Source organism: Alternaria atra (assembly GCF_907166805.1).
Source record: "Alternaria atra isolate CS162 genome assembly, contig: 21, whole genome shotgun sequence".
Classification (NCBI taxonomy): Eukaryota; Fungi; Ascomycota; class Dothideomycetes; order Pleosporales; family Pleosporaceae; genus Alternaria; species Alternaria atra.
In genome coordinates this window covers 6,418,646-6,436,246 of record NW_025091319.1, presented here as the reverse complement: position 1 = coordinate 6,436,246, position 17,601 = coordinate 6,418,646, and the positions used below count along the sequence as shown (strand labels likewise).

Genomic DNA, 17,601 nt, shown 5'->3' with positions numbered 1-17,601 from the left:
AAGGGTACTATAGGGATTTCCTGGTTATTGTATACAATTCATTTTGGAGCGAGTGCAGCGCTTTACAACGTCATCTTCTCGTACTTCCTGCCCTCGCTGCTCTTCTCCATACGATCAATAACGGTATGCATACCAACCGCCTGTTCAAAGTCCACAAATCCATGCTCCACACCCCATCCCTTGAAAAAGCCCTCATACAACATACCGATGTTCTTCGCAAAAGGAGCCAAGTCCTTCACTTCCTCAGCATACTCCACTTCTACCACTTCTACTGTGTCCTTTTCATGATCAAACACCTCAAGCTTCTCCCCACCAAGCGCGAGACTGAGCATCGCCACAGACGTCAAACGAATCTCGCCCTTGGTCCCGAAAATTCTCCAGACAAGGTTCGGGGAATCTTTGAACCCCTGGCCATTCCTCGCCGCCATGGAGATGGGTGCACCGTTATTCTTAAGAGTACCCTGCAACATAACGTGATCAGGCGTCTCGCGCTCAATCATGCGATCGAAACTTCCATCTGCTTTGAGGAACTTGGTTTTCGGCCAGCGTGTAGTCAAGAGCGCGGAAACTTCTTCTAGGCCGCCTAACGCGTGGAACACGGGATCTGCGGTATGTCCAAAGGGGATGGTAAGAAAGTTCCCACCGCTTTCTTTCTTGGCGAAGTAGTCGGCTGCCGGGGGCTCGGCGTCACCTGCCCAGCCGACAGTGAATTCTAGGGTTGAGCTGAGGAGGTCTCCGACGGTTTTGTTCTCTACTAGCTCTTTGATCTTTTGGACAAAGGGGCTTGAGCGTGCTTGTAGGCCGACGATGGTTTTGCTACCGCTTTTCTGGGCTGCGTGGTACATTTCTGTGGCTTGGGTGAGGTTGGATGCTAGCGGCCATTCGACGTAGACGTCCTTGCCTGCTTCGATGACCGGCATCATTAGCTGGTGGTGTCTGTCTACACGGACGGAGCAGACTACCAGGTCGACATTGGGGTCTTTGGCGAGGTCCTCGGGATTACCGTATGCCTTGGTGTTAGATGGTAGGCCGTAGCGTTGAGCCGCTATTTGCGCTGACTCGACGCTCGAGTTGCAGAGGGCTACTATCTCGTAGTGTGGTGAGGCAAGTAGGTATGATAGATGGGCGCTGAGTAAAAGGTTTAGCTTGGCTCATGTTGGATATTCCAAGGGCATCGTACCTTGCGGCCCAACTGTCTCCTGGACTGGCGGAGACATTGGTGGTAACGGAACTGAGACCGATGATTCCTACTTTGATGACCATTTTGTTCGGATAGAGCTATGTTGCTGCTTGATGAAGATGCTGTTGGAAAGACTATCTTAGATATATAGCTAGCAAGAGCAATGCGAGGCGTTCGTCCGGTTTCAATTCTAACGGAAGTAGCATTCGTAGCCAACCGTTCATGCGGAGCAACCGTTGCATACTCTAATGCGTTGGTATCCGTTGATGCTCGCGTCGTACCCATAGTGCGGAGTCCCGCTGTTTCTGACTCCGCAAGTCAGGCCAACTAAGGTACAATCCTCCGCCTTCTGACGTTCTGACGTTCTGACATTCTGACATACTAGCACAACGACAATGCACAGCTCACTCTACTTGAGTCGTCTCAATGTTTGCTTCCTGAGATCGTTCTGCGTAATCATCTTCACAATCCAGACTGTTGCTGCTGTGTGACTTGAAACGCTCGGACGAAACCGGAAGGAAGGTGCTCAACGGACGGCGGACTGGCTTCACTCCGCAGATGGCGCTCGTACCCATTGCGAGCAAGCTGTATTTGAGCCCACCGATTTTCATTCGAACCATGCTATGGTGTTGCCCATAATCACAAAAGCTATTGTGCGACATTCCTTGGGTAGAACGTGGCTAGGTACGTTAGGTTCTCGATCTACCGGTAGCCCTGGAAGTGAGAAGTCGGCCCGTTCTCTCGTTAGTCATGGGAACGCGCCCTAGACGCGAGCGCGTTCCCCTCATCGCGTGCTTGACATAATCAAAACATAATGAAGGCGCTTTCTCCGTGGAAAAGTCTCAATACTCTTTGGGCATTGGTAGGAATCATGAAGTTTGGTGGCATTGTCAGCCGCAAAATGCCTATTGCGGTACAGCCAGAGATGTTGACGTACGAAGCTAATGTATGACTAACATAGAGTTCGTACATCGGAGTTCTGACTACACTTAACGGTCCTCCCCACTGTACTCTATGAAATTCACTTCAGAAATACAATCGATACCAATAGTCGGTTCTTCGTAACACAAATCTCAAAAGCATCCAGATGAATGCGATACGCAACGTGATGACTTCCAATGGAGCTCGTACGAAACTTAGCAATGCCTTTCCGTGGGTGACCTCACCCTTGATTGTCGGAGCACCGATGCGAATCATGTCTGGCCCGCGCCTAGCTCTCGCGGTGTCGAAGGCTGGTGGTCTGGGGTTCATTGGCCCCGGCGCGAAACCTGAAGACACTGCTAAAGACCTTAAGACGGTGCGTGAACTGCTTAGGGAGATACAGGAATCCACCTTTCCAGACTCATATCGATCTGGGAACGTATTACCTGTGGGTGTTGGGTTTCAGCTCTGGAACGGAGATCTTCAGTCAGCAGCCAAAGCCGTAGGAGAACATCATCCTTGCGCTGCATGGCTATTCGCACCTCGACACGGACAAGAAGAGTTGGACGAATGGACGGCTCGTCTTCGGGAGGCGTCTCCTGGTATTCATATCTGGATCCAAACCGGAACCTTGAAGGAGAGTGAAGAGGCTGCGAAAAGTGCTCATCGACCAGATGTGTTGGTCATCCAAGGCACAGAGGCAGGTGGCCACGGAAGAGCAACAGATGGCATGGGCATCATGACGCTCTTCCCAGAAGTCGCAGATCACGTCCGTGATTCGGGTATGTCATTGATAGCTGCCGGGGGAATCGCCGACGGTCGCGGTATAACTGCTGCACTGGCCCTTGGAGCGCATGGCGTGGCTATGGGTACTCGCTTTCTCGCATCAACCGAAGCCCGTATCAGCAAGGGTTATCAGGACGAGGTTGTACGCGCCACGGACGGTGCTCAAAGCACTACTAAAACCATGCTATACAATCATCTACGAGGCACGATGGGTTGGCCCGAGCAATATAGCCCGCGCGGCATCACGAACAAAAGCTGGCACGACCACCAGGCGGGTGTCTCGTTTGAGGAATTGAAGAGACTTCATGATGAAGCTGAGAAGTCGGGAGATGCAGGATGGGGTCCGGAAGGAAGACTGGCTACGTATGCTGGGGCTGCGGTCGGCCTTGTGCATAGTGTTGAGGATGCTGAAAGTCTGGTGAAGCGGCTGCAGGACGAGGCAAAAGCGATAATCAGAAGCTTGCACGATGATGCTTGAAGTGACATGACGATGCTGCTGGCGCATTCTTCAAGTATCTTAGCTACGTTCTTGTTTGTCAACTACCGTCCGCGTCAAAGGGAAACCACCCAGCTCTCTCATCAACCCCTGTTTCCTGATCCGCTTGACGCCTCACGATCACTGTCATTGCAATATCATTCTCCGTTTCTGTGAGTAACATTCTGTTCATGATCTTCTCCGCATAAACCGCAACCCAGTTCGGGTTGCCTCGAGGTACTTTAAGCGCTGATTTCTGTCAGCATGAAGGCCTTGTCCGCTTGCGTCAATAGCTTACTACGTGTGGAGTCGAGTATACCATATGTCACACAATCACCCAGTAGGCCGACCAGTATAGCTTCCCTGGTATCTCTCTTCCAGAGATTGTTCCTACAAGGTGCGCGATCGATCGTTACGTTCCAGAGGTTAGCCAATCTCTCGTTGGCTTCCCGTGTGCTCACTAGAGCAAGCCATAGGATCAGCAGAGACTCACAAGTCGTGTGTTTGGGCTTACCTACACTTGCCGAATTCAACTTTATCCGAATCGCCAACGTACTCTCTGACCCATTCCATATAACAGTATCTAACGTAGTCAGTTAAGTCAAGTTGTAAGGCCCTCCCGACGATATGATCAAGCTGTTGGTCCGTTAGTTCGTGTATGAAAGCAGTGCGAGCTGAGCTGAAACATGATAAACTGCTGATGTCTATGGCTTTTGTCAAGCTAAGGAGTGTGTCTAAATACACTGTGATGCGTTCAGTACTGAGAGATGATCCATGTGGACGGTTTGTAGTCATCATACGGCTCGATATGGTCAAACCAGATGAACGAGAATGAGGTAGTGCCGATATTTGTAGCTTCTTAGATGTGGCATGTTTGCTGCAAGTGATGACCAGAACGCAAACGAACGAAGGGAAACGCAGTGTATGAGCACTGAAGCGTTCATGAGATCTAGACAAACAGGAGAGATACCATGAGTTGAGAGCGAAGCGTGCCCGAGCGTATAAGGTAGGGATCAAGGGCTAAAAGAGTGAAGGAAACCAAATGGCCATTACGCTTTGCGAATACGTGCCTACTCAGAGGTCAAGAATTGTATCGTACTCTAACCAACTGTGTAATCTCTAGAATCTTCTACTTATATTCGTAGGAGAGACGAGTGACCGTTGGCCCACCGCTCCTTCCTCAAGGGTCCGATGCCAAGATTGCCTAATGGTCGACAAAGATGTTCAAGACAACATCGTCGGGCAGGCGTGCTCCCCCCAACTTGCCCCCTGTTACCTGCTACGAGATACTAACCCGTCGTAGAGAGTGGTCGATTATCTTCGGCTACCTGAAGGCAGCATGAACGTCAACGCCGATACCAATGGTCTGCTAAAGGCCTTGCTGAAATTGGATGAGGCAGACCGTGGTCACATCGTGGAGCATCTCCCTCCCGACAAAGTGAAAAATGCTCTCTTACTTCTCCTTCGCGAAAAAGATGGAGTTCTAGGTACGTCCGACATCGCCACCTTTGGTGAGCTCACTGACTCGATGTTACCTCTTCTAGTTCTACAAAAGCAACCGCTCGCTCAAGCTCCCTTGGCCATACATCCTGTCTCCACGCATGAACCGGTTACTATATCCAATAAGCAGGGTAACTCTGCAGCAACTTTCAACAACTTGAAGCGAGCAAAGACTGATGCAGCTGTAACGCAAAACGCCGAAGAGGGCGCAGCGCAGATCGTGGTACGGAGTGAGCACGAGACCATCGAGATTGCTAGCGACGACGAAGAGCCAGGAGCCGAGGCTAGTGATCAATCGAAGATCAAAAAGCTCGACAGCCAGTTGACCTACCGATGTACCTGCGCGTTCATGATGAATCGGGACACGATACGTTGAAAGACTTTGACAACCTTCCCGTACTAGTCCAAGCCGAGCTAATGCGACGGCTTGAGGAAATGTGGTCGCTCACCAAATCAAGGACACATGAGTACACAAAATGCACTCTTAACCCGGCAAAGCAGATGGACAGATCTAGGTGCATCCGATATCTAATCGTCCGTGGTTCGTTCTCGACAGCTGTAATGTACAGCAAGGGCGGAGAGTTCAAGGAGAGTGCAGATGACAGGTGCATGAACGCCCGCCAACCCTGTGCTCATTTTACCAAACACGAAGATGACTACATTATACGTCTGGTGCCTTTACCCAGGGCTCTTCGACGGGGTAAAGACTGGACCGAGATTAGTTACTGGGTGCAGTGAAAGAGCGGATAGAAAGTTCTACAGGTTCTTGGCCAGTCTGAGCAGCGATCAGAGCTTTTGTGGTTCGCTGTATTGGCTTGACAGTTTAAGGTGACCAAGGAAGGATGCACGAGAAGAGTACTACTCTTTACGGCTTCGGACGGAAGCGTAATACCTGAGAACTGAACCTGCGAACTCAAGAGACTAAGAAGAGCTACAGATGCGAGGATTGTAAAGCAATTGAAACACACTTACGAATTTCCAGAAGCTCGTGAGCGTGGACCGAGTGCTGACTCCTTGAACGCCGACGCTATGCAATGTGATGAAATCCCGACTACTACCTTATCCGCTTTCCAGATGAGAAATGACAGTGTGAAAGTCAATGCGAAAACGACAAACGCCTGACCTCACACAGCATCAACAGTTACCCATTCACCGCTCCAAATGCCGTCCGTCTTGCATCCCGGACAACTAGCATGATCGCATCCAGTTGGTTTTGTGAAGTCGTACTCTTCCCAAGTAATCTCTTCGCCCTCGTCGTCGTCAGCCATGGCCACATCCTCTTCTTTCTTGACGTCGGCCACCACGATAGGCATTGCAGCAGCAGCCGGAACTTCTACGCTCTCTACAACCTTCCCTGTATTATCTTCGGTCTTGGCCCCCGCACCCTCATAGCCACCTTCCTTTCCACTGACAGCAACACCAACCTTCTTGAACCTGCCTCCTGCAGCACCTGCAGCACCACCTCCACCAATCTTAGTAAACCGACTCCCAACACCAGGCTTCTTATTTGCGTTCTCGACATCGATACTGCGCATCTCTAGACCCTGCTTTGGCTTATTGCTTTCGGTTTCGTTAGAGGCAGTGAGCTTCTTCATATCGGCGAGACGTTGGCGGTGGTTGTGGTCGTAGGAGCGGAGGTGGTTCTCGTAGTCGAGTTGGCGCGGGTAGCCTTTGTCGCATATTGTGCAGTTGAAGAGGCGGACTGCTGCTGGGAGGGGGTTGTTTCGCTGCGCGTTATGTTAACGGATGCATGGGGAGGAGTGATTAGGATGAATGCGTACTGGAGGCATGTTCGCGTTTATATATTAGGTGTGACCGTCTTCGGATGCGTTGATAGCTTGTTATATCACCAGTTCCAACAATTCGGTAAGCGAGTCGTAAGATTGTGGGGTTACGAGGTTGCGGGGTCGTAAAGTCGCGTAGTTGTGGTGATAGAACGTTTGGTGTTGCGGCTCAACTGCACGCGCCTCGGTCCAACGAAGCCCCACTTATTTCTCTCACCGAATCAACGTCATTCCATGTCTCAGCAACGTAGCATTTCCCTAACCTCTGCAATCTGCAACACGACAACGCAGACCACAAGATGGAGGTCAATCCAGATCTACCGCCCATAGAGGACGACGATATGGGTGTTATGGGCCTTACGGAAGTCGACCCTTCGCCTGTTGAAGACACACCAATGGAGTTTAGAGAAAAGAGTTATTTCCCGGACCAGGAACGACCTGAGAAGGAGACGGAGGAGATGAGAGGTATCCGGAGAATGAACACATTGGGGCTGAGGCTGGGGGATCATGGGGCTGCCTGGTGGCGTATGTCTACTTACAGTCCTCAAATATGGAGGTGCAATACTCACATTACTCTGTAGTTCTCCGCATACAAAAGTACTCTTCCTACACCTTTACAGCCTTTGCTGCCCTCCACATAACGAATGTTTCCATAATACCGCTGGCCACACGCTCTGTTCTCGAATCGAATCGTTACCTCCTGCTCACACGACCATACTACCAATCCGCACTCACCGAACCCCTCCTCGTTGGTCTCCCTCTCGTCGCACACGTTACATCTGGAATTGCACTACGGTTATGGAGAAGAAGACAGGCTCTGCTGAGGTATGGTGCAGAGACACGAAGCGATAAGCGCACAATTCCATGGCCACAATTGAGTGGGACGAGTGCGTTAGGCTACGCATTGGTACCTTTTGCCAGTTTTCACGTTTGGACTACTCGTATTCTCCCGCTATACGCACATGGAGACTCATCGCTTATCAATCTCCAATATATCTCCCACGGCTTTGCGCTACACCCTGCTGTTTCATTCACCGGTTTTACAGCACTCGTAGGAGTCGGCGTATGGCATTTCGTCTGGGGCGCGGCCAAATGGTTAGGATTTGCGCCAAGCCAAGTCAGGATGACAAAAGATAACCGGGAGTTGATTAGAAAGAGGAGATGGTATACCATCAACGGAATCAGCGCGGCTCTGACAGCACTATGGCTAGCGGGCGGTTTGGGTGTCGTTGGACGAGACGGCAAGATGGTGGGATGGGTAGGCAAAGAGTACGATGAGTTATACAAGTATCTTCCGATCGTTGGGCGATGGGTAGGGCAATAAGAGGGAAGTGGAATGCGAGTTTTGCATTGTAGTATACCCTTGATAGCGCATTGACAAACTCTACGATTGCTCGCCAGTACATCTGTTTCTACGCAGGTTCAGTAATCGATATAGATCCTTCCCTCAAGCGGTCGTAGCACAGACCCCATCGCCTTCCCATACGAGCTCACCAACAGCCTCATGCCCTCGACATCGTACTCCATCTGCTGTTCCTCCGTCGTAAAGTTCAGTGCCACAAGCGCCGTCTTCCCCTGAAACCTCTTCCTATAAACAAATATCTCCAACCCATCCGGATCCAACAGCTCAAACGATCCATATACGAAAACATCCTTATGCTCCTTCCTCAGCCTAAGCACGCGCTTATAGAACGAAAGCACACTATCGACATCCTTCTCCTGCGCCGCAACATTGATACTAGAATACTCATCATGTACCCTCATCCACGGTTCGCCAGTCGAAAATCCGCTATTCACACTACCATCCCACTGCAAAGGTAGTCTCGCATGGTCTCTAGCCATGAGCTGCAACCCCCGTTTAATCCTCTCTTTACGCGTAGGATCCGTTCCGTTGTTCGCCAACCTCACTGCTTCAGCCCAGTAGTTCTGGCTTTCAACATCCTTGTACTCTTCGCTCACATCCCAAGACGCCGGCGCATTGATCATGCCAATTTCTTGCCCCTGGTACAAGAACAATGAGCCAGTCTGACCAATCAACCACAAAGCAAGGAGTTTACCGCTTTGAACCCGCCACTCCGGAGAGTCATTGGCGAAGCGCGATATACTGCGACCGTTATCGTGGTTCTCGTTGAAGACAGTTGTCCATGCATCTGTTCCTTCGATGAAGCACTGCCATTTCTCCACTATGTGTTTCATATCCGGTAATTCCCATTTGGCGAAATCGTACTTGTCGTTGCAGCCCGGTGGGCCTTGGCCTAGATGTGTGATGTCGAACTGGAATACCATATCTAGCTCCTTTTGCGTCGCGCTGACGTATGGGATGACGGAATCAGGATCTGGACACATTGATAGCTCGCCGACTGTTACCACAGGCTGGCCGTCGTAGGTGCGGTAGTGGGATAGGACGTCGTGGTTCATTTCTTTGATGAATTCGTGGATCCGTGGGCCGTTGCACCACATTTGGGCGGCAGGTTGGATGGCACTGGTAGGATCGGTGATGGGCGCGTCGGTGAAGGGAAGGATTTTGGAGTACTTGTTCACGGTGTCTACTCGGAAACCATCGATGCCTTTGTCGAGCCAGAAGCGCATTGCTGAATCGTATATCGCTTTCCGACAGTCTTCGTTTTCCCAATTTAGATCTGGTTGAGATTTGTCGTATAGGTGGAGATAGTACTCTTCTGTGTGCTCATCCCATGTCCAGGTTCCACCCGCGAAATATGAACGGTAGTTGGTAGGCGGTATCCGGTTGCCTTGAGTATCGTAGCGCGCTGGTTGCCAAAAGTACCAGTCTCTTTTCGGGTTATCTTTCGAACTCCGGCTTTCCTTGAACCAAGCGTGCTGGTCACTTGTATGGTTTACAACCAGGTCAAGGATGATTTTCATGTGGTTGTCGTGACAAGCTTTGATGAGCTTCTCTACGTCTTGCACAGTACCGTACGGTGCATATACTCCCTCATAATCGGAAACGTCGTAGCCCTAAGTTTCGGGTGCAAAAAGTCAGTTTATATCTCATATGTGTCTCGAATCTTATAGTACTTACCATATCGATCTGAGGAGAGTCGAACATGGGCGATAGCCATACCACATCTACACCGAGAGATGCGATGTAGGTGATCTTTTCGAGTATGCCTGGGATGTCTCCCCAACCATCACCGTTACTATCCTTGAAGGATGCCGGGTAGATTTGATAAAATGTTGCTTCCTTCCACCACACGCGTTTGTGGTGGAACAGGTCTACATGTGGTGACATGATGAAAGATGAACACGCCGTATACACTGAGCCTGCGGCGTTTCTGGTTCAAGGAGCTTTTGGAAGGAGGTGGGCTATAACTTGGTATGTTTTATTGATCCCACACGAATGTGCCGATTAAAGTTCGGTCGTAGAAAGATGATGACCGCTTCAGGCACGACTTTAAAGATGCGGAGAGAATTTGAAGGTTTCAGGCTTGAGAGATCCATTATCCCAACTGCATCCCACCCCGATGGTCCCGCTCATGTACTCCATCGTAATAACCTTTCTGATTCGTGGTTGCAAAGAACGCTTGTGGACGGTTGGCATCCTTGTACGAGTCGTGCCAGCCCCGCAATGCGGCGTCCGCGTTGCTTCCGCATTGCTTCCGCGTTGCCTCCGCCTTGGCTCCGTGAAAAACCTAAGGCTTCGCCTAACAATGACAGCCTCTCCGTGTTGCTTCCGGTCATTTGACGATTAAAACACTCGTAAATACGACCCGGGTGGCGTTATTCAGTGCCACTGGAGCGATTTAAGGCGTAGTGTGAGCGGTTTTCTTGCCGAAGCTGGGGCACCATGGGGTGCTCCAAGTTGCTGGGCTCTCGCTAACCCGCATCAAAGACCACCCTAGCCTGACTATGATCGCCTGTACTCGTAGATGGTTATAAATCCAGCATGAATCCTCGACGATATTGCATCGACTCGAGTCTCTCCTTTCCAAAACCTGCCATTCAATCCGAAGATGGCAGACAAGAACCGTCAGCAACCGATGGCGACACAGCATGCGGCGCCCAATGAGGAGGCCCAACATGCTGCTGACGACGAGAAATCCATGAGCCTCATCCAAGCGATCAAGCTTTATCCAAAAGCGGTCGGTTGGTCAGTCGTCCTCTCGAGTGCTCTCATCATGGAAGGGTACGACCTTGCGTTGTTGGGTAGCTTGTACGGCAGCCCTCAGTTCAACCGCAAGTACGGAGTCTTCAATGCTGCTACAGGCAAGTACAGTGTTCAGGCGAGTTGGCAGAGTGCTCTGTAAGTTCCACATGAAACCAACTTTGAGGTATGGCATAGTATCTGACAGCATCAGATCGAACGGAGCACGAGCCGGCGAAGTCATTGGTTTATTCATCAACGGTTTTGTCAGTGAGCGGTATGGGTACCGGAAGACTATGATAGGTGCTCTGATATCGATGACTGCCTTCATCTTCATCCTGTTCTTTGCACCCAATGTCCAGACATTAGTCATCGGCGAAGTCTTTTGCGGTATACCCTGGGGCATGTTCCAGACACTCACAACGCAGTACGCATCGGAAGTGGCGCCTGTACGCCTGAGGCCGATTCTGACCACATTCGTCAACATGTGAGCCCATTCAACTGCCTCTTACAAGACCAGATGCTAACTTTGCCAAGGTGCTGGGTAATGGGACAGTTCATCGCTGCAGGTGTGAACCGCGGCTGGGTCCAACGTCCAGACCAATGGGCTTACCGTATTCCTTTCGCTGTACAATGGGTCTGGCCCCTACCAATCATGGTCGGTGTGTTTCTCGCACCTGAAAGTCCTTGGTGGCATGTTCGCAGGGGAGATAAGGCAGGCGCCAAAGCTGCATTGCTTCGTCTGACCTCGCCGGACAAGGACCCAAACTTTAATGCCGACGAAACGATTGCCATGATTGAACATACCAACGAAATGGAAAAGAACATGTCGGAAGGGACACGATGGGCGGACTTGTTCAAGGGGACAGATCTCCGACGGACCGAAATCGTATGCTTCACTTGGATCGCTCAAACAATTTGCGGGACCAATATCATGGGCTACTTGTTAGTATACGGATTTGGAATCAGCAAGAACTCTGGCTAACAACGAGCAGCGCGTACTTCATGCAAAAGGCAGGCCTTCCAACCGTGCAATCGTTCAACATGTCGATGATCTCACTCGCTCTTGGCCTGATCGGTACCGCTGGTTCGTGGTGGTTGATGCAGAAGTTTGGCAGACGAACGATCCACTTCTCGGGTGGTTGCGCACTCTTCGTCATCCTCATCATCGTCGGATCATGCTCCTTTGCCGGCACCCAGGCCTCTAATTGGGCTATCGGAGCGGTGTTGATTCTCTTCGTCTTCGTATACGACTTCACGATTGGCCCAGTAACCTACTCGATCGTCTCGGAAATGTCATCCACAAGATTGAAAGCGAAAACAATTGTGCTCGCTCGAGCACTGTACAACATTTCCAATATCGTCGTCAACGTGTTGACAAACTATCAGCTCGGGGATGCCAACTGGGCTTGGGGTGCGAAAACGGCATTTTTCTGGGCTGGTACCTGCGGCTGCGTTGTGGTGTGGGTGTACTTTAGACTGCCAGAACCGAAGGGCCGAACGTACGGTGAGCTCGACATGTTGTTTGAGCAGCGAGTCAGTGCAAGGAAATTTGCTAGCACGCAAGTCGATCCGTACGGGCATGGACGCGTTGCTGATGAGAAGGGTGCTGTGAAGATGGAGTGGAAGGAGTGAGGCACACATGATTACGAAACGTGACTTGGTAGATTCATAATGTAGAAGGCTAGGAAGCTTTGGTATCTCGATGCCGAGTCGTGATGGAATCTTTCCGCTGCTGTGACAAGGACCTAATAGGAGATGCGCGCTTGTTGTATGACGTAAGCTATCTCTCGGCTACCGGTATCACGCGACGCGTCGGCACTCCCATCCACCACGCCTCCCAACTCTCAAATTGCTACCATGAACACCGCTTAGACACTCGAGCTTGATGCAAAATAACGCCACCAAAACGCGGAAAGTTGTATCGAAAGCATGTGATGCATGTCGCCGCCGCAAGACCAAATGCAACGGTTCGCAACCTTGCGCAGGATGTTTATCAGCAAATCTAGCATGTACCTTTAATGCACCCCGAGGGCAAGGGGGCAACCGAGGCCCAAGAGCTACCGTGCTCAATGAATTGAGGACAACCTCGCAGAACGACGTTGACGACCTGCAGGAGGCTTCCCTGTCGCCAGCTATCACAATCACAGCAACGCCTGTAGAGTTTACGCAGAGCGTCTTCGAAGAGTTCATTAGCGTCTATGAGAACCGTATATACAGGCTGGTGTCTCTTCTACCCGTTAATGTGTTGCGAGAGGAAGCTATACGAATGCAGATTTCGCCCATATCTTGTCAGCTCATATTTGCCTTCTGCGCATACATCGCAAACTTTGGGCACATCACCGATGATGCCAACTGGGGGCCCGTTCAGTCTTCACTAGTAAACCCGAAAACTTACTACTTAGATCATGCCTTGCTTTCTCTGGACCGAGCCAGGGTCACACAGCTTGACCCCCGATCCGTTTACATATCCTTCTTCTTATACGGAGCGTACGCTGGCCAAGGAAACTACCGTCAGGCATGGTTCTATCTGAGAGAAGCAACGACCCTATTCATGATGCTAAAGGATGAGGATCAAGACTGGTTCGACACGAAAATACGAAAACGACTTTTCTGGATTTTGTTAGTGTCAGAGAGGTAGGTTGACGGATTGTACAGTTGGGGTGTGGCGCTTACTGTTTTCCAGAGCACATGGTGTTCGTAGAAACCGGCCGATCACTTTAACTGTCACGCCTTCAAGCTATCCGCTCGACGCGTATGAAGAGCTCGGGTTGCGCTACCTTACATCACTTTTCCGGCCTCTTAGTGACGTCTTCTTCGCAGTGTGGAACGGATGTACTGAGGATTGCAGTAAAGAGTGGCTGCTACAACTTGAACGCGATGTTCGTACTGCGCTGCCTATGGTACTCGAAATCTCGAATGAAGAGACTGCGAATGTTCGTATATCGCAATTCTGGTTACAGATCAAGTTATGGGAACTCTTCCCTCGCTTTGGTTATCTCTCTACGGAGTCGGTATATGATTGCTTGACATTCAGATACCCTATTTTGGTGGCTAGAGACCTGACCACCCTTTCGATGAAGCTGCCTATCCAGAGTTTACAGATCCACGGGGTCGGTATGGTACGTTGTTCCCGTCTCAAGTCTATGTCGCCGCTGATAATGCTAGACTGAGAAGATATTCGACATCGCCTGCGCCTTAGCGGACGTACTACCTTTTGTATCGTATCCTGCGTCGCAAATGGAACTCAGTCCCCCTGATTACTTGACGCAGTTAATGCTGCTGATAGCAAAGCTACCTGGTGGCTCGTCAAAATTCATACCTTTGCTGCTGGCCAAGATCAACGAGCTACTCCCGGATCTGATGAGGCATGTGTGTGAAGCAGTTCAAATGCCCATGCATATGATCAACAACCCTATGAGCCCAGACACACGATTCATATACGAAGAGGAAGTCGGTAGGGGTCTTCACGCAGATCTGAGAAGACTGGTATAGCAGGACGGAAGAAGAAGCGTTCGGAATTGCAACCAGGACATGCCAGACCGGTTCTCATGCACGTATCTAATGGTAGGACTTCAGACAAGACCCGAAGTACTACCCAATCCAGAGATTTACGAAGCGAGCACCGAACGATCTGTGCTATCCTAACGACCAGCGCCAGGACAACCCGTCCCCAATAATACTCAAACCCAAACCGAACCAAATCACACATCCTGACCATCCTAGCGACCAGCGCCAGGATGGCTGAACACCAACCACGATCGAACCAGCATGGCGGCCAGCGCTCATGCGAATCTCGGTCTCAACGCACGCCGGCGAGAGATGGCGCCCTCGATCTCGCCATCGATCACCGCCTCATACCCGTCCCCAGAGCCACAAATGAAGATGAGGTCGCTGCTCAGGCGATTGTATCTTGCGTCCCTCTTGGACACTACCGAGGGTTCCGACTGCTTGTACGACCACGGCGGTCGCTCGCCATGCTTCTCTATGTAAGCAAAAGCTCGCTCCAGCTCCGTCTCCTTGTTGATGTTGGCGTGAAGCCAGTGGGCGAGCGGGATGACGATCGGCAAAGAAATGGCGACGAACGTCCAGAAGAAAGCGGCGCGAAGGAATTGCCATACGAGATCGATCTCGTAAGCCTTGCGGCGGCGGAAGGTTTCGTGCCAGTCGGTGAAGCCCGACCCAGGCACGTCTGGGTCGAGGCGGTCTCGCTCGAAGAAGAGGTCCAGAAGTCGACCGAAGGTGTTTTGGTAGAAAGGGTCGTTCAGGCCCGCCAGCAGGCAAAACGACACGAAGATGTAGGTTTAGTGGGCTTGTCGGAACCCAATCGGCAGGGCAAGACGATGTATGAGGACATGGCCTAGGGCCCAAGAAAAGAGGGCGCCAATGGCGATGTGTAGCTCATCCGAGCTCGCGACGAAGACGGCGGTGAGCACCAGACTCAGGAAGATGCGCAGCTTGTTCTGCGTTGACAGCATTGTTGCTGTTGTGGTGGTGGAAGGGAAAGGAAGAGAGAATTGTGCTGGTGTTGCTGGTGCTGTGAAGTGGTTTCTTGATGTTGAGCAGATGTGTATGGCGGCTGCTAAAGAGTAAGAGTTGGAGGGGAATAGGGTGCTTAAGTATCATGGGCTTCCGACTCGAAGATGAGATGTTGACAATAGTTAGTATTGTGACAATAATGTACGTATCGCTCTTCACTTTCATTCTACAGCAAGGACTGAACAATATAATGCAGGTACATATCTTCCCTTCACCTCGAAACGCCAACGAGAATGCGAATGATGAGAAGTCCACAAGAAACAGGAACCCAAGTCCTGCGCCGCTTTCACCTCCACCTAACTCTATGTATGCGTCAAATTGCATGTTTGCGAAACCCGCATACGGAACGCCTATCCAAGTCTTTCTCAGCAGCTACTGTTAGGTGTTCGGGTAGCTGCTCAAACAGTATGTACGCTCCTGGTACGAGTGTGGCTGAAGGCCTCCTTGTACATGATGGCGTGTTCGGCGTACCCCCACCTAGTAGAGTCGTTGAGGATATTCGTAGCATATTCAGTGGGACCAGGGTATGTTTTGCGCGGTGCGATCGCACTTCGTGTCGTGATGAAACAGTGGAAGAATAAGAAAGGGATAAATGCGCTCAGTGCTGTCCTGGACTCGGAGTCGACATCGCGAAAAATAGTCCCGAGGTCGCCCAGACACCATGTATGCCCTCACGCTGATCAACCACCTACCCATATCCGCCGTTCACGATTCTCGAAAGTAGTCACTGTAGCTCTGCTTTGATCGCCTACTGAAAGTCGACGCACGCTTACTTGCATCAGCGAGAGGGTCATACTGCTCAACCAGCATCTTGTACTGATTCGCCCAGTCTCTAAACTCCGGATCCACTTCTTCTTCTCCATCTCCATGGCCATCTTCATCCCCGGACTCTCTGGGACTATTCCAATCCCCGAGCTCACTGTCACAACTAGCGATTCCGCTCGTCCTCTTGGCAAAGGCTTGTCGCGATTCTGCTCCCTCGCGCCAGTGGATTGGAAGCGGACTTCTCTTTTCGTCATCAAGATCCATGTCATCCATTGATCTAGGGAGCTGGGGTTTGTCCAGCGCTGTAGCATTGTCGGCCAGGGCTTTTGCGGCAGCGGCATTACGCGTCTTCCAGTTTCGGGGCAGGGTACATGCCCAGGCTGAGCGGATGCCACCGCTTTTGTAGGCTTCTTTGATGGTGGGCTTGCGGCGGATGGTGCTGCTTACTCGATCGAGCCAGTTTTGGCCTACAGCATTGTGGACCTCTGGTGTTGGTAATTGTGGCTGGCTGGCATTCGATATTGAGTCGATGGGCAATAGTTGTTGTGATGGCCGTGGGGTGGCAAATGCGTCACTGGGTATCTCTACTCCATTCTCGACATCCATTGATGGTAATGAACTCTCTAGTATTTCTCCGCTTTCTTCCTCTGTCGCTTGGTTTGGATATTCAGGTTCTTCACCGGTTTGTTCGAGCAGGTCGTATCTGGTCAAGCTGGTGCTCGCACCCCGCTTGCGGTGTATTGAGAAGAATCTCATAGGAGCTGACGCCACTGCGGACTCAAAATGTGCTTGTTCGGCATGAAGTTGGAGCTGGGCGTTCCTCAGTGCGGTCTGACGAGTCGCCAGTCTTTTGCGTTTACGATCATCGCGGTGCTTACGGATCTGTTACAGTTGTTAATGTTGGATGCTCTTGATCAGTGGTGTCAAGGCAAGTATCGATGGTAGACGTGCATGACACAGTCTTCAAATATTGGCAAACCAACCATGGCGAGGAACACAGAGACTGCACTTACCCATTCCATGTTGATGGTCTTGTGAAAAGTCCTCACGCTATTTCTGCTGTTAGAGATGGAGAGTAGAGTTCAAGAGGAAGGAAGTGGGCGATCCTGGAGGGCATAATCCAAACGTTCCCTGGTTGAGTTTGCAAAGTTTGGTACCGTGAGTGGGATGCCATTAACCAGAGAAAGGGGTTGATGAGGGTTCACGGAAATGTCATCGTGCCCACCTTGGCAGGGTATAAGCATAGTCGACATGTATTCGTTACATTTGCATTACTCGTACTGGTCTTCTATCCCTTCTGTACCGATGTTCATGATACTGCGCATGTTCGCTCGAAGACGTTCAGAGTGATTGCCTGACTTACACTATCGAATTGAGTTCAGTTTACGATCAAACTGTAGTTCCTCATCCGCTTTGAGTGAGCTCGTTCCAAAACTAAGAGAGTGTGGTGTTGCTGCGAAGACCAGGATCAGAAACTACCTGTTTTGTCTTATCAATGCTGCAAATTCCACCGGCTATTCCAATGCGCAACGGAATGTCTACAATTTCT

General features: G+C 50.8%; 9 protein-coding genes across 9 annotated transcripts; 5 read left to right on the top strand and 4 right to left on the bottom strand.

Moving 5' to 3' along the window:
* Positions 1-62: 62 nt before the first annotated feature.
* On the bottom strand, positions 63-1,263 carry ALTATR162_LOCUS2599 (uncharacterized protein; the record flags this gene model as incomplete). The annotated part of the gene is made up of 2 exons (XM_043310205.1): positions 63-1,128; positions 1,181-1,263. The coding sequence occupies 2 exons, from the start codon at positions 1,261-1,263 to the stop codon at positions 63-65; spliced, it is 1,149 nt and encodes a 382-aa protein (XP_043166140.1).
* A 1,112-nt stretch (positions 1,264-2,375) lies between these two features.
* ALTATR162_LOCUS2598 (uncharacterized protein) lies at positions 2,376-3,365 on the top strand (the record flags this gene model as incomplete). Its single annotated transcript, XM_043310204.1, has 1 exon — positions 2,376-3,365. The coding sequence occupies one exon, from the start codon at positions 2,376-2,378 to the stop codon at positions 3,363-3,365; it is 990 nt and encodes a 329-aa protein (XP_043166139.1).
* A 1,336-nt stretch (positions 3,366-4,701) lies between these two features.
* ALTATR162_LOCUS2597 (uncharacterized protein) lies at positions 4,702-5,238 on the top strand (the record flags this gene model as incomplete). Its single annotated transcript, XM_043310203.1, has 1 exon — positions 4,702-5,238. One exon carries the CDS (start codon positions 4,702-4,704, stop codon positions 5,236-5,238), a length of 537 nt encoding a protein of 178 aa, XP_043166138.1.
* Positions 5,239-5,986: 748 nt separating this feature from the next.
* On the bottom strand, positions 5,987-6,652 carry ALTATR162_LOCUS2596 (uncharacterized protein; the record flags this gene model as incomplete). The annotated part of the gene is made up of 2 exons (XM_043310202.1): positions 5,987-6,589; positions 6,644-6,652. The coding sequence occupies 2 exons, from the start codon at positions 6,650-6,652 to the stop codon at positions 5,987-5,989; spliced, it is 612 nt and encodes a 203-aa protein (XP_043166137.1).
* A 293-nt stretch (positions 6,653-6,945) lies between these two features.
* On the top strand, positions 6,946-7,970 carry ALTATR162_LOCUS2595 (uncharacterized protein; the record flags this gene model as incomplete). Its single annotated transcript, XM_043310201.1, has 2 exons — positions 6,946-7,171; positions 7,228-7,970. The coding sequence occupies 2 exons, from the start codon at positions 6,946-6,948 to the stop codon at positions 7,968-7,970; spliced, it is 969 nt and encodes a 322-aa protein (XP_043166136.1).
* A 98-nt stretch (positions 7,971-8,068) lies between these two features.
* ALTATR162_LOCUS2594 (uncharacterized protein) lies at positions 8,069-9,896 on the bottom strand (the record flags this gene model as incomplete). Its single annotated transcript, XM_043310200.1, has 2 exons — positions 8,069-9,622; positions 9,687-9,896. 2 exons carry the CDS (start codon positions 9,894-9,896, stop codon positions 8,069-8,071), a joined length of 1,764 nt encoding a protein of 587 aa, XP_043166135.1.
* A 721-nt stretch (positions 9,897-10,617) lies between these two features.
* Positions 10,618-14,243, top strand: ALTATR162_LOCUS2593 (uncharacterized protein; the record flags this gene model as incomplete). The annotated part of the gene is made up of 7 exons (XM_043310199.1): positions 10,618-10,907; positions 10,963-11,235; positions 11,286-11,693; positions 11,744-12,284; positions 12,865-13,385; positions 13,435-13,870; positions 13,917-14,243. 7 exons carry the CDS (start codon positions 10,618-10,620, stop codon positions 14,241-14,243), a joined length of 2,796 nt encoding a protein of 931 aa, XP_043166134.1.
* Positions 14,244-14,488: 245 nt separating this feature from the next.
* Positions 14,489-15,112, top strand: ALTATR162_LOCUS2592 (uncharacterized protein; the record flags this gene model as incomplete). Its single annotated transcript, XM_043310198.1, has 1 exon — positions 14,489-15,112. The coding sequence occupies one exon, from the start codon at positions 14,489-14,491 to the stop codon at positions 15,110-15,112; it is 624 nt and encodes a 207-aa protein (XP_043166133.1).
* Positions 15,113-15,992: 880 nt separating this feature from the next.
* ALTATR162_LOCUS2591 (uncharacterized protein) lies at positions 15,993-17,074 on the bottom strand (the record flags this gene model as incomplete). The annotated part of the gene is made up of 2 exons (XM_043310197.1): positions 15,993-16,934; positions 17,066-17,074. 2 exons carry the CDS (start codon positions 17,072-17,074, stop codon positions 15,993-15,995), a joined length of 951 nt encoding a protein of 316 aa, XP_043166132.1.
* Positions 17,075-17,601: the final 527 nt, after the last annotated feature.